This window comes from Scardinius erythrophthalmus (assembly GCF_964197995.2).
Source record: "Scardinius erythrophthalmus genome assembly, chromosome: 8".
Classification (NCBI taxonomy): domain Eukaryota; kingdom Metazoa; phylum Chordata; class Actinopteri; order Cypriniformes; family Leuciscidae; genus Scardinius; species Scardinius erythrophthalmus.
In genome coordinates, this window is record NC_138228.1 from 32757100 (window position 1) to 32769146 (window position 12047).

Genomic DNA, 12047 nt, shown 5'->3' on the forward strand with positions numbered 1-12047 from the left:
GGAGTATCTGTCTTCACAAAATTGGATTTACACAATGCTTATCATTTGGTCCACATAAGGAAGGGAGATGAATGGAAAACCACGTTCAACACCCCCAGGGGGCACTTTGAATATTTGGTTATGCCTTTTGGCCTGTCCAACTCCCCAGCGGTTTTCCAGGCACTCGTCAATGATGTGCTGAGAGATATGTTAGATCAGTTCATATATGTCTACCTGGATGACATATTGTTTTTTTCTTCTTCTCTCCAGGAACACGTTCAGCACGTCAGATGAGTGCTTCAAAGGTTGCTAGAGAATGGACTTTTCATGCACAGTCTGTTCCTTTCCTAGGGTACATCATCTCATCTGAGGGAGTGCGCATGGATCCTGACAAGGTTAAGGCTGTGGTAGAGTGGCCAAGTCCAGATTCCCGTAAGGCCCTACAGAGGTTTATGGGGTTCGCCAATTTCTATCTGCGCTTTATTCGCAACTTCAGCCAACTAGCCTCTCCTCTGACTGCCTTGACCTCCCCCAGAACGACGTTCAAGTGGTCCGATACAGCCGAAGCTGTATTCGCCAATCTGAAAAGTTGCTTTGTTTCGGCTCCCATCCTGATTGCCCCTGATCCTTCGCATCAGTTCGTGGTGGAGGTCGACGCGTCAGAGGTGGGGGTAGACGCGGTTCTTTCCCAACGCTCTCCCACAGACGACAAGATGCATCCTTGCACGTTTTTGTCTCACCGGTTATCACCTGCCGAACGCAACTATGACATTGGTAATAGAGAGTTGTTAGCAGTCAAGTTAGCGTTGGAAGAATGGCGTCATTGGTTAGAAAGGTCGGGGGTACCGTTTATCGTTTGGACAGATCACTGGAACCTGGAATATATTAGATCTGCCAAAAGACTCAACTCCAAGACGGCCTTAGAAGGGGTAACGCCTCCGCCTGGTTGCCCACCGAGTCGGTTGTTTGTGCTGGAGGGATTACGGTCCAACGTTATTCGATGGGGTCATTGTTCCAACGTGGCGTGTCATCCAGGGGTAAACCACATCAGCTTTTTAGTAAAGCAACGATTCTGGTGGCCATTAATGGCTCGCGACGTTCACAGTTTTGTCTTGGCTTGCTCGGTTTGTGCCATTGGTAAGACTTCCAATCAACCCCCAGATGGGTTACTCCAACCGTTGTCGGTCCCTTCGAGACCCTGGTCCCACATAGCGCTAGATTTTATCACCACCCTCCCACCCTCCCAAGGCAAGACGGTCGTTTTGACCGTAGTGGACCGGTTCTCGAAGGCGGCTCATTTTATTCCCTTGCCTAAATTACCGTTCGCCAAGGAGACAGCGGTGACTGTCGTAGATCACGTCTTTCGCTTACATGGCCTCCCGATGGACGTGGTTTATGACAGGGGGCCCCAGTTTGTGTCCAAATTTTGGCAAGAGTTTTGTAAATTACTGGGGGCGAGTGTCAGTCTGTCTTCTGGTTTTCATCCCCAAAGCAATGGCCAAACCGAGAGAGCCAACCAAGATTTGGAGAGAGTGTTGCGATGTTTGGTGTCCAAGAATCCTTCCTCCTGGAGTCAGCAACTCTCAATGGTGGAGTACGCCCATAACTCGTTACCAGTGTCATCCATGGGCCTCTCTCCGTTTGAGTGTAGTTTAGGGTACCAGCCACCAATTTTTCCAAGTCTGGAATCCGAAGTTGCGGTTCCCTCAGCCCACACCTTCGTCCTGAGGTGTCGCCACACCTGGAACAGAGCCCGTTAGACTCTTCTCCAGGTGGGGGCGCGCACCAAGGCTAAAGCCGATCGCCACCGGTCGAAGCCTCCCGTGTAGGTTGTTGGTCAAAATGTGTGGCTTTCTACCAAGATCATTCTGCTCCGTTTCTAGCAAGCTAGCTCCTAAATTCATTGGCCCGTTCACTGTCACCAAAGTCCTTAGTCCGGTGGCAGTCCGACTCAAACTACCTCCAGTGTACAGGAAAATTCATCCCGTCTTTCATGTGTCTAAATTAAAACCCATTTTTCATTCACACATTAATCCGCCTGTCCTGGTATCTTGTATCTTCCATTTATTATCATGACACTGCATGGCTACATATAGAATTAACAATTATTTATATGATTATCTTGAAGCAATATTCGCGGGGCTCCCGTATGGACGAGCGAGAGATGGGTCCTTCATCGGGTCATGCGGGGGACGATCTCAAGGACGCATACAGTAGGTGGCCAACCAGAATGCCTATTACCGCCGCGTCAGCCGCCGCGGCAAAACCACCGCGGCAAAAATAAACCAGTCGCATTTTAAAGTCATTTGCGAAATGACCGCCAGGTGGCGCAAAGGGATATTGTGCAAAACAGCAGCAATTGCCCTTTTTTTCAATTGCCGAAATGTAAGTGGGGTTAATGTCAATTGACAGTAAGGATGAAATACTACATCTATAGTAAACAATAGATTTTTTTAAGGACAGAAAAATAGAATAAAAAGTTAAAAATAGAGACGAGAACAATATAGGCTAACCTATATTTCATATTGTAGGCCTAGATGTCGGTGGTTGACAAGCCTATTCCCCGGGGGAGCAGTGCGATAAAAAAAAAAACATAAATTAATAACAATAAAACAAATTAATAACAAACAGAAGAACATAAAGGACGGACGAACATAAAGGCCGGACGAACATGGCGGCGCGCACAGTCGCAGCGGCTTGCAGCTCCTCGATGCTAGTACTTTTCTTAGCACTTTTATTAGAGTTTTTATGTTCCCTATGCTCCTTTGTACACTGCTATAGCAGACAGGAATTAATAGACATTGGTTTCAACTAAAAAGCTGGAAAATACTGCAGAGTCTAGCCGCTTTTATAACACCCCTACTGAGATAGCGAGACCGGCGGGTGCTCCGTGGTTTGTTGTGGGCGTTGGCAGGCGGCGAAGACGGCGGAAGGAGAGAAGGCAGAAGCGGGGATGCCGGTCCGGCCTTCTTGCGAGACTGAGGAAGGATCCCCACAAGCCTCCCCTTCCGAGTATGTTCCTCACCAACGCAAGATCGTTAGCCAACAAAATGGATGAACTGTATTTACTTACCGAAGGAGATCGCTACGTCCGGGACTGTTGTATTTCAATCATATCTGAGACCTGGCTTCACCCGCATATCCCCGACGCAGCTGTACAGCTAGCGGGACGCTCCATGCATCGCTACGATCGGACCAAAGCATCCGGTAAGAGCAGAGGGGGGGGGGTTTGTGTATTTATGTAAACGACAAATGGTCTACGAATAATAAGGCCATACATAAGCACTGTTCACAGGACCTCGAGTCTTTTTCTATTAACCCTTTAGGCGCCAGAGGTTTTTTCCTAAAACGTTCGATTTTGACATCTTAATTTCAAAAGGCTATATCTTAAAAGTGATAAAAGATAGAGACTTTCTGTAAATTAGAGAAATATTAAGGATGACCCAAAGTTTATGTAGGGATTACATTTTCCCATCTAATTTGCATATTATGACGTCATATGGTGGTGGCCATCTTGGATTATAGAATTTTTATGAAAAGTCACATGTTTAAATGATAAAATGCAGCACTTCTTTCCCCCCAAAATGTCCCTCACCTTCTGTATGCTATATTGCACAATACTGAATGCTCAGGTAAATAGTAAGTAGTAAACAAACTGTGTAAATCATTACTAATAAATGGTAGAAACAAACCGAATACATGTAGCGGTTGGCCTTTTGCTGTAGAGATTTTCCATTTACTACATACAGTTGGCACTCTGATTCCATGTATGGGGCACATATATATTATTCATATGACACACAAACACAAGTAGACAAGACCTGTTTAGTTCAAAAGCTCACTCTCCATGGCAAGGCACAGATCATAAGTGAGATGACGAGACAAGACGAGAGACAATGTTAGTATTTTTTTTTTTCTTTTTGTGGTTTTTGTTGATGTTTATTTTTTAGCTGACAAAGACGCACACATCACAAGGACATGAACACACAAAAAAGAACACATATTGTACACTACTAAATGGTCAGAGAAATAGATAGTAAATCAACAGTGTAATAAATGGCAGACAAAAAAAAAAATTGTTGCAGGGCTTTTGCTGTAGAGATAATGACTCCCTGTCCATCCAGGTGACATTTCTTGTAGTGTTTCATGGTGTGGTCTTGCGATAGACTATGCATAATAGCCCCTCTGCCCCGTGTCACATCGCCTCTTCTCCTGCTATGAGCAGCAGCGCGGGCGCGGCCAGATCTGCCTCGCGCGCGCGCCGAGTGTGCACAGCTCGGACTACTGTCATTGTCATTGCGACTCCCCACCCTGCCTCCACGTTGCCCCCTAACTGTCCTATGAATACTTCGACCTCGTCTAACATACCCAGTGGCATTAGACAAAGTCTCCACCACAATACTGTCGCCGCGATTGCGGAGACGCACACGGTCACCATGGCTAGCGCGGTAAAAATCTCCCGCGGCCGCCTCGTTCCCCACAACACTAACACGCCTGCTAACTTCGCGATGAACACTCCGACCCCGGGAAACATTGTTCCCACCACTGACATTGGGCAAAGGACCATCTAACGTTATATTGGGCAAAGGATTCACCGTTTGTGCTTGGTGTAGGGCTATACTTTCACTTTCAGAATCACCGTCATTTACGTTATTCCCTTTCAGAATCAGGGTCCGCGAATAGAAGACCCAACACTTCATTGCGGGTAAGCTTTATTGATGCCATTAGATAATAATAATAATAATAATAATAATAATAATAATCTAATGCAAATACTCGCTGACGTTGACAATATTGCTCTGATAAAATGGCTCACTGGCACACTAGCTCCGCTTTTGTTCGCACTGATTCAATGCGCTCTAGCTCGAAGATTTTGTATAGAAGCATGCCTTTTTTTTGAGTCGGGGATGAAGTATGACATGTCTGCCAACTAGAGGAGGGGAGGTCGAACGAAATTTGACACCCTATTTGACAAAATCGGCCGTTTTATTCAGTGCCGCATCTTGTCGAGTAAACTCGACCGTGGCGCCCAGAGGGTTAAATGCCGTCCTTTTTTTATACCTAGAGAGTTAACAGTAGTGATAATTACGGCTGTATATATACCTCCCGATGCTAATGTTAGCACCGCTCTTTCGCTGCTGTCAAACAGTATAAACAAACAACAGGAGTCTCACCCTGACGGAGTACACATTATCGCGGGTGATTTTAATCAAGCAAATCTGAAGTCCATTTTGCCTAAATTTTATCAGCACGTAAAATGTCCTACCAGAGGGGTAAATACATTAGATCATGTTTACACAAACATTAAACATGCATATAAGACCACACAGCTTCCACACTTAGGACACTCGGACCACCTCTCCCTGTTCCTCATCCCTGCATATAAACCTCTTATAAGAAGCACAACCCCACTGATAAAGACGATCACTATCTGGCCAGAAGATGCACTTCATAAGCTAATAGACTGTTTTTCACACACTGATTGGAGTGTCTTTGAAGATCACGACTTGCAAGTTTATACAGAGGCTGTACTATCGTACATCAAGTACTGCACGGGGAATGTCACGGTGGAAAAACGTATTCGGGTATTCCCCAATCAGAAGCCCTGGATGACCAGTCAAGTCAAATCACTGCTCAAAAATCGCAATAAAGCCTTCAAATCAGGAAATAAAGCACTATACAGCACGGCCAGAGCTGACCTGAAGAGAGGGATAAGGAAAGCCAAGGCTGACTACAGGAGGAAAATAGAAAGCCATCTCTCAAATAACAACCCGCGGCAGGTATGGCAGGGTATTCAGCAGATCACCAACTTCAGGGGACAGACCAGCATAGTTGTGGACTCAAGCATTGCACTGGTGGAAGAGCTAAATACTTTTTTTGCACGCTTTGAGACCCCGCCCCAACAGTCTGCAGTTACATCACATCAGCTTCAGCCAGCCCCCAGATTCCAACCGCTGACTGTGCAGGTACAGGAAGTGAAAGAGATGCTCAGCAGGGTGAACCCCAGGAAAGCAGCAGGACCAGACGGTGTACTTGGGAAGGTACTCAAGGCCTGTGCTGACCAGCTCTCACAGGTGTTCACAAGCATCTTCAACCTTTCCCTGACACAGACTACTATTCCAGCCTGCCTAAAGTCGACTACTATCATCCCGGTACCTAAAAAATCAAATATAACCAGCCTCAATGACTACCGCCCAGTGGCACTTACACCTATCGTCACCAAATGCCTGGAACGGTTGGTCTTGGGTCACATTAAAGGTTGCCTCCCTCCCTCGTTCGATCCCCATCAATTCGCTTACAAGGCAAATAGGTCAACTGAAGACGCCATAGCCATCACCCTACACACAGCACTGAGCCACCTGGAGCACAGAGGGAGCTATGTTAGGTTGCTCTTTATTGATTATAGCTCAGCCTTCAACACTATCATCCCTGATATCCTGGTCAGCAAACTGACTGATCTAGGACTCCACCCACTCACCTGCTCCTGGATTAAAGACTTTCTCACAAACAGACCACAATCAGTAAAACTTGGACACAACCTCTCCGCCACTAGATCTCTGAGCACGGGCTCCCCACAAGGGTGTGTGTTGAGCCCACTACTCTATACCCTCTACACCGCCGACTGTAGACCCGTCCAGTCCAGTAATACCATACTGAAGTTCGTGGATGACACAACGGTGGTGGGGTTGATCTCTGAGGGTGATGAGTCAGCCTACAGGGATGAGGTTCTGGAAGTGTCCAAGTGGTGTCTGGCAAACAACTTGACTCTCAACACCTCAAAAACAAAAGAAATCATTCTGGACTTCAGGAGACACCGGGCAGACCTGAGCCCTCTCTGCATTAACGGAGATTGTGTAGAGAGGGTCTACGCTTTCACCTTTTTGGGCACCATAATATCTGCCGACCTCTCATGGTCAGGAAACACTACTGCTGTCTTCAAAAAAGCACAGCAACGTCTGCACTTCCTGAGAGTGCTCAGGAGGAACAACGTCGGGAAGGAGCTGCTAGTGACCTTCTACCGCTCCACCATCGAGAGCATCTTAACTTAATGCATTACGGTGTGGTTTTCCCACTGCACAGAGGCAGAATGAAAGAAGCTCCAGAGAGTGGTAAACACTGCAGAGAGGATCATTGGCTGCACCCTTCCCTCCCTAAAGGACATCTACTTATCCCGTTGTCTCAACAGAGCAAAGGCCATCATTAAGGACTGCACCCATCCAGCCTACCCCATGTTTGATCTGCTGCCCTCAGGCAGGCGCTACAGGTCTATCAGGACTAGAACAAACAGACTCAGAAACATCTTTTTTCCACAAGCCATCACCATACTGAACACACACGGTCACTGACTGTTTTCCCCCCACATGTACACACACACATACATTCACAATATACGGTATATGTGCAATAACATTACATTCAAATTTTGTCTGTAAAATTTTAGATTATGTGTGTACACAGCAAAAATTGGAGTGTTAAAATTTAGGTGTTAAACATTTCAGAGTTGATTTCAACACCCTAAGAGTAATTTTAACTCATTTAGAGTAAAATGGTGTTCGGAGTTGGAGTTATTTGACAGAGTTGATCATCAGTGTTAAACCAACTCCTTAGAGGTGTAATTACACTCCTCCCAGTGGCGCCGCCGCATGCGCATTTCACTTCTTCGTTCGTTGGAGAAAGCGTCGTCGTCAATGTCCTCGTGTAGGTTTGAACGGTAAGCCAAATTAAATCAAACTACTTAAACATTTATGATTGATGCTATGAATACAACCGCAACATGTGCAATTTTACATATAGTATGCAGCTCTATGCGGACAAGTTCATATTTTAATCAAAACGAGGACATGAATTTTAGGCCTACCTCGTGGGTCACGATTTAACGCTGCCATTTACTAAAAGGAGGGAACGAATTATTCATTCGTGGCCACGGTATCATCTCTCGCCCTATCTCTCTCTCTCTCTCTCTCTATTTATATGTAACGTTATATGTAAGAAAATTAACACGATATATCCATTTATGATCATGCATAACGTATGTAAATCGCGGTCATGTCGTACTAATACGTTCCCTCGATTTGATTTAAGTAACAAGGGATCAAATTATTACAAGACAAAATGTAATTAAGTGACTTGTGCGCATCCTCACATCGAGCTATTGATGTTTAAATGATATGTCATGCAGCCGTACAGTGTTCTTCCTTTACACTGATGTAAAGTTACATTGTCAAACGCATTGCAGTTATAATAAAAATGCTGGTCCAGGTCAAGTACAGCGAACAGCAGAAGTATGTGAAGCTGGATTGTATTGAAGGACGGTTTGACTTCATGCTATTTCATCTAAAAGGTATGTTTTATTTTACTTGATTAAAATATGGTAGTCTATATTTTATACATAGGCTAAATGTTGTATACAGATTTCTTTACATGTAAAAAGTACATTCAGTTTCATCTCATCTTTTTCAGTCATCGAGAGATTTTGCTTGCCTCCAGATGCAAAAGTTATATACAAGGATGCAACGGGGACAGAAGTCGATGCTGAAATTTTCAGTGACCTCGTTGGACAAGGCAATGTGGTGCTGACTGTTTTCTCAAATGATGGTAAGTTTATTGAATTTGAAAGGAAGGTATCATCAAGCACTCATAATAAATAAATAAAATTATGATAAATGAGCTATTTCATGTTTCTGATCCTTGTGCTGGTCATCAAAATATTTTAATATTTTCTAATTCTTTAGAATTTTCAGACTACTCTTCCATATCTGAGACATCTGAATCAAGCAGCTCAAGTGCATCAACTGTAATCTTAGATGAGGTTCCTAACAAAAGACAAAGAAATGAGTATACATCTGCACTGTCTGCTAAACAGGTTAGCACAAAGCTTAGTAATTAGTGGCAAAAATTTCATTTCTGTGTGAACTATCCCTCTTAACACTTTCTCCCCTATGAGTTTCTAAAAAAATGTGAATCACCATTCTCATGTTTTTTATTAGTTGGTTGAAGATGTGCTAAAATTCAAGTCTGGTGGTGAGGCAGTACTGCTGGAGTATCTAGAAACAGAAACTCTTACAGATGCCACAAGAAGACACATGATTAATATTCTGGTGTCTCACATGATTGATACACACGGGTATTTGTTTTAGCATATTTTTCTTTTTTTACACACCAATAACTGCATTGCCATTGTGTAAATTACGATAACTAATTTGATACTTTCTCTCAGACAACTCCCTACTAAATCAGTAAGAGAACCAAATGCCCATGGCATCGTGATGCTGTTCCCTTCCCTCAGAGATCCATATTCTAAGAAAGGCTACGTAAGTCATTGTTATTGTTTGCATGGCACTTTAATTCATACTTGTAATATTATTACACAGGCTGTTTCTATGACATTGAAATGTAAATGTTTGATATTTTAGTCTGTACATGATAAAGGATTATAAAGTCTATTTCAGGAACACTTCTATGATGCTGCAAGCAACACAGGATACATCGCCTGGCGTATGAAAACAGTCCACAGGAAGATTCGTCGAGGATCTGTGTTACCAGACAGCCCTCTTGATGTTTCTCCAGGAGGCCCTAAATGCCAAAGGGTTACTAATTTTGAAGATCAACTTGATGGGGATGCTTGCAAAGAGGCCATGTCTTTGCTCAACCATGCCACAGACAAGTCACAAATTTTCCAGAAGATGAGACAGACCTTTCAGCATCGCCAGAAGCTTGTTAAAGATCCAGGCTCTAGTGTTGATATTCTCTCCACCTTCCCAAGATTCCTGGATACAAAGGGGCTGGTAAGTTTGGAATAACATGTTTTCAGTGGCATGCACTTTGAGAGTATTGTTTATAGTTTAATATCTTCTTTCTTAAAGGTGGATCAGGACTTCACTCTCCTATTTGATGCCGAGATATCCACCAGGCTGCTTCAGAAGTGGGACACGTTCTTCAGGCCAAATGTCATAAAAGAAGCCAAGCGTCTATCATCGACAGCAGAGTTGAGTCAGTTGTTGCTGTCAGCAGAAGGTGATCTTGACGAGGCAAGAGGTAAGTTGTATTTGATTTAATTGTTTTGGAGCATTTGCTAAATTTGCATTTATAGTTAAAAATATGAGCAACATCACAACCTATAAGACGGGTGTTTTCCAGATTAATTTTTTTAATCTGGAAAACAAATTTCAGGCTAAACATGAACAAAACAGATGAATGTTTAATATGCTCTCTGTTCTTAATCAAACTTAAAGTATTACATTATAAGTTTTCAGTTAATTAATTCATGTTAATCTTTGTCTTCAGTCTATGACCAGGAAATGGCATCCCTTCTGTTACTGATACATCTTCTTCCACCACCACCAGGAGGACTGAAGTCTCCAAAAATCAGTGCATGTGATGCTGTTGAAAGACTTGTAATCTTTCAAAAGGTAGTGGCATTTTAAAGTGTTGTTGGTTGTTCAAAACATGAATGAGATTAAAAATCAAGTCTTGTAGGCATTCACATATTTCTGAGTCAACGTTTGAGCAATCATTTTATAATGTTGTTTTCTCTGTGATTGCACATTATGTTTGTGTCTAATGTTCTGTGTTCATTCTAACCCTAGTCATGCTGCAGTTTGGAGGAGCACCTCAGAAACAACCAGCATCAGCACCCGTACCTCCTTGCCGTTGGACGTCAGAGAAGCAAGATTGACAGCTTCTACATCACCTTGGATAAGCATCTCATCCCATGCCAGGCAAACCGCTCCCTTGGGGCTTTTGATGAACTTTTCAAGGCACATTTCGTGTTCAATTTGTCCTATGATAGTGCACTTGTGAGCTTTTACACTTTCCTACAGACAACAGTGTATAACATTGATGTAGGGAAAATGAAGGAGTCACCCAGAGTCAAAGACTTGAGAGCCAGACTGCTTAACCAGACAGTAACCTTATCTTAAAGTCTGATTATTGTTGAGAGAATGCTGATCTGTTTTATTTGTCAGACACAGCACCACAGCAGTCAACAGTTGATTTCACATTTAAGAGGTGAACATAGTTACTATCCTGGATCTAAGTTCAAATTGATTTGTTCGCAGCAAGGTTGTAGGCATCAGTTCCAAACATATGCAGGTTTTCGTAAGCACCTTAATAATGTTCATAGCAATGTTCAGAGAATTGCTCAAACTTCAACTGTTGGATGTTCGAGTGAGCCAGTTGCAAGTTCTTCTCGAGTAGATGCTTTAGAGAACCAAATGAATCCCCAGCATGAATCTCCTTGTTCCAGTGTTTCCTCTGAGAACAATGATTCTGAGTTTACTAAAGATTCAACTAAAGAAATGTGTGAATCCATTGTGGCAAAATTACAAGGAAGTGGAATTTTTAAACAGTTTAGTGACCTCAATTGTTGGAGATTTAGAGGAACTTACAGATGCACTTCACACACAAGCTAAGCGTAACATGCTTTCTGCTTTACCTACAAGTGACCCTTACAAATCTGTGATAAACGAATCTTTTGAAAAATTAGAAAATCCATTCACAAATCTGAATACCGATTGGAAACGAAATGAGTACTTTAAAGAAAAATGGGGAGTGGTTGAACCAGTTGAGATAACACTTGGACTGAGATATGATAGCAGACTGAATCAGAAATCTGGTACTTATGACCAAGTACCAGTTAAAGATACTTTCATTTATGTGCCAATTTTAGAAAGTTTGAAATTCATGTGCAGAAATCCAGACATTTGTGATCTCCTAAGGAAAGACTGTAGATTAGAGACTGACACTTTTAAAGATTTTAGCGATGGTAGTTATTTTAAAACTCACCCTTTGTTTACAACCAAGAAACATGCATTACAAATCCAAATATACTATGACGATTTTGAAACTGCCAATCCCCTTGGCTCCAAACGTGTAATTCACAAAATTGTCTGTCTTTATTTTATTGTAAGAAACTTGTCCCCCAAATGTAACTCTGTTCTAATGAACATTCATTTGTTATCACTTTTTCACACACAGGATATAAGTAAGTACGGTTTTAATGTTATTCTGGAACCGTTGATAAATGATATAAAGATACTGGAAAGCCAAGGATTAAGTCTTCCATTTTC

The 12047-nt window shown here is 42.9% G+C and overlaps 2 protein-coding genes across 10 annotated transcripts in view; one reads left to right on the forward strand and one right to left on the reverse strand.

The window, feature by feature from the left end:
• mthfsd (methenyltetrahydrofolate synthetase domain containing) overlaps positions 1-12047 on the reverse strand; it is a 142854-nt gene that overhangs the window by 15706 nt on the left and 115101 nt on the right. For 3 of the 9 annotated variants that reach the window (XR_014030608.1, XM_081372066.1, XM_081372067.1), the window contains one exon: positions 9311-9998. The exons of 1 other annotated variant lie outside the window; for it this stretch is intronic. Coding sequence is in view for 2 of the 8 variants with exons in the window: in XM_081372066.1 (XP_081228192.1) it covers positions 9984-9998 (15 nt within the window). In the remaining 6 variants the exon portion in view is untranslated. Of the gene's footprint in view, positions 1-9296; positions 9999-12047 lie in introns of those variants that run through there. 5 more of the 9 variants (XR_014030606.1, XR_014030609.1, XR_014030607.1 and 2 more) reach the window with 3 other exon arrangements.
• LOC308694887 (uncharacterized protein) lies at positions 9925-10898 on the forward strand (the record flags this gene model as incomplete). The annotated part of the gene is made up of 3 exons (XM_081372697.1): positions 9925-10014; positions 10264-10388; positions 10566-10898. The coding sequence occupies exons 2-3, from the start codon at positions 10278-10280 to the stop codon at positions 10896-10898; spliced, it is 444 nt and encodes a 147-aa protein (XP_081228823.1). The 5' UTR covers positions 9925-10014; positions 10264-10277.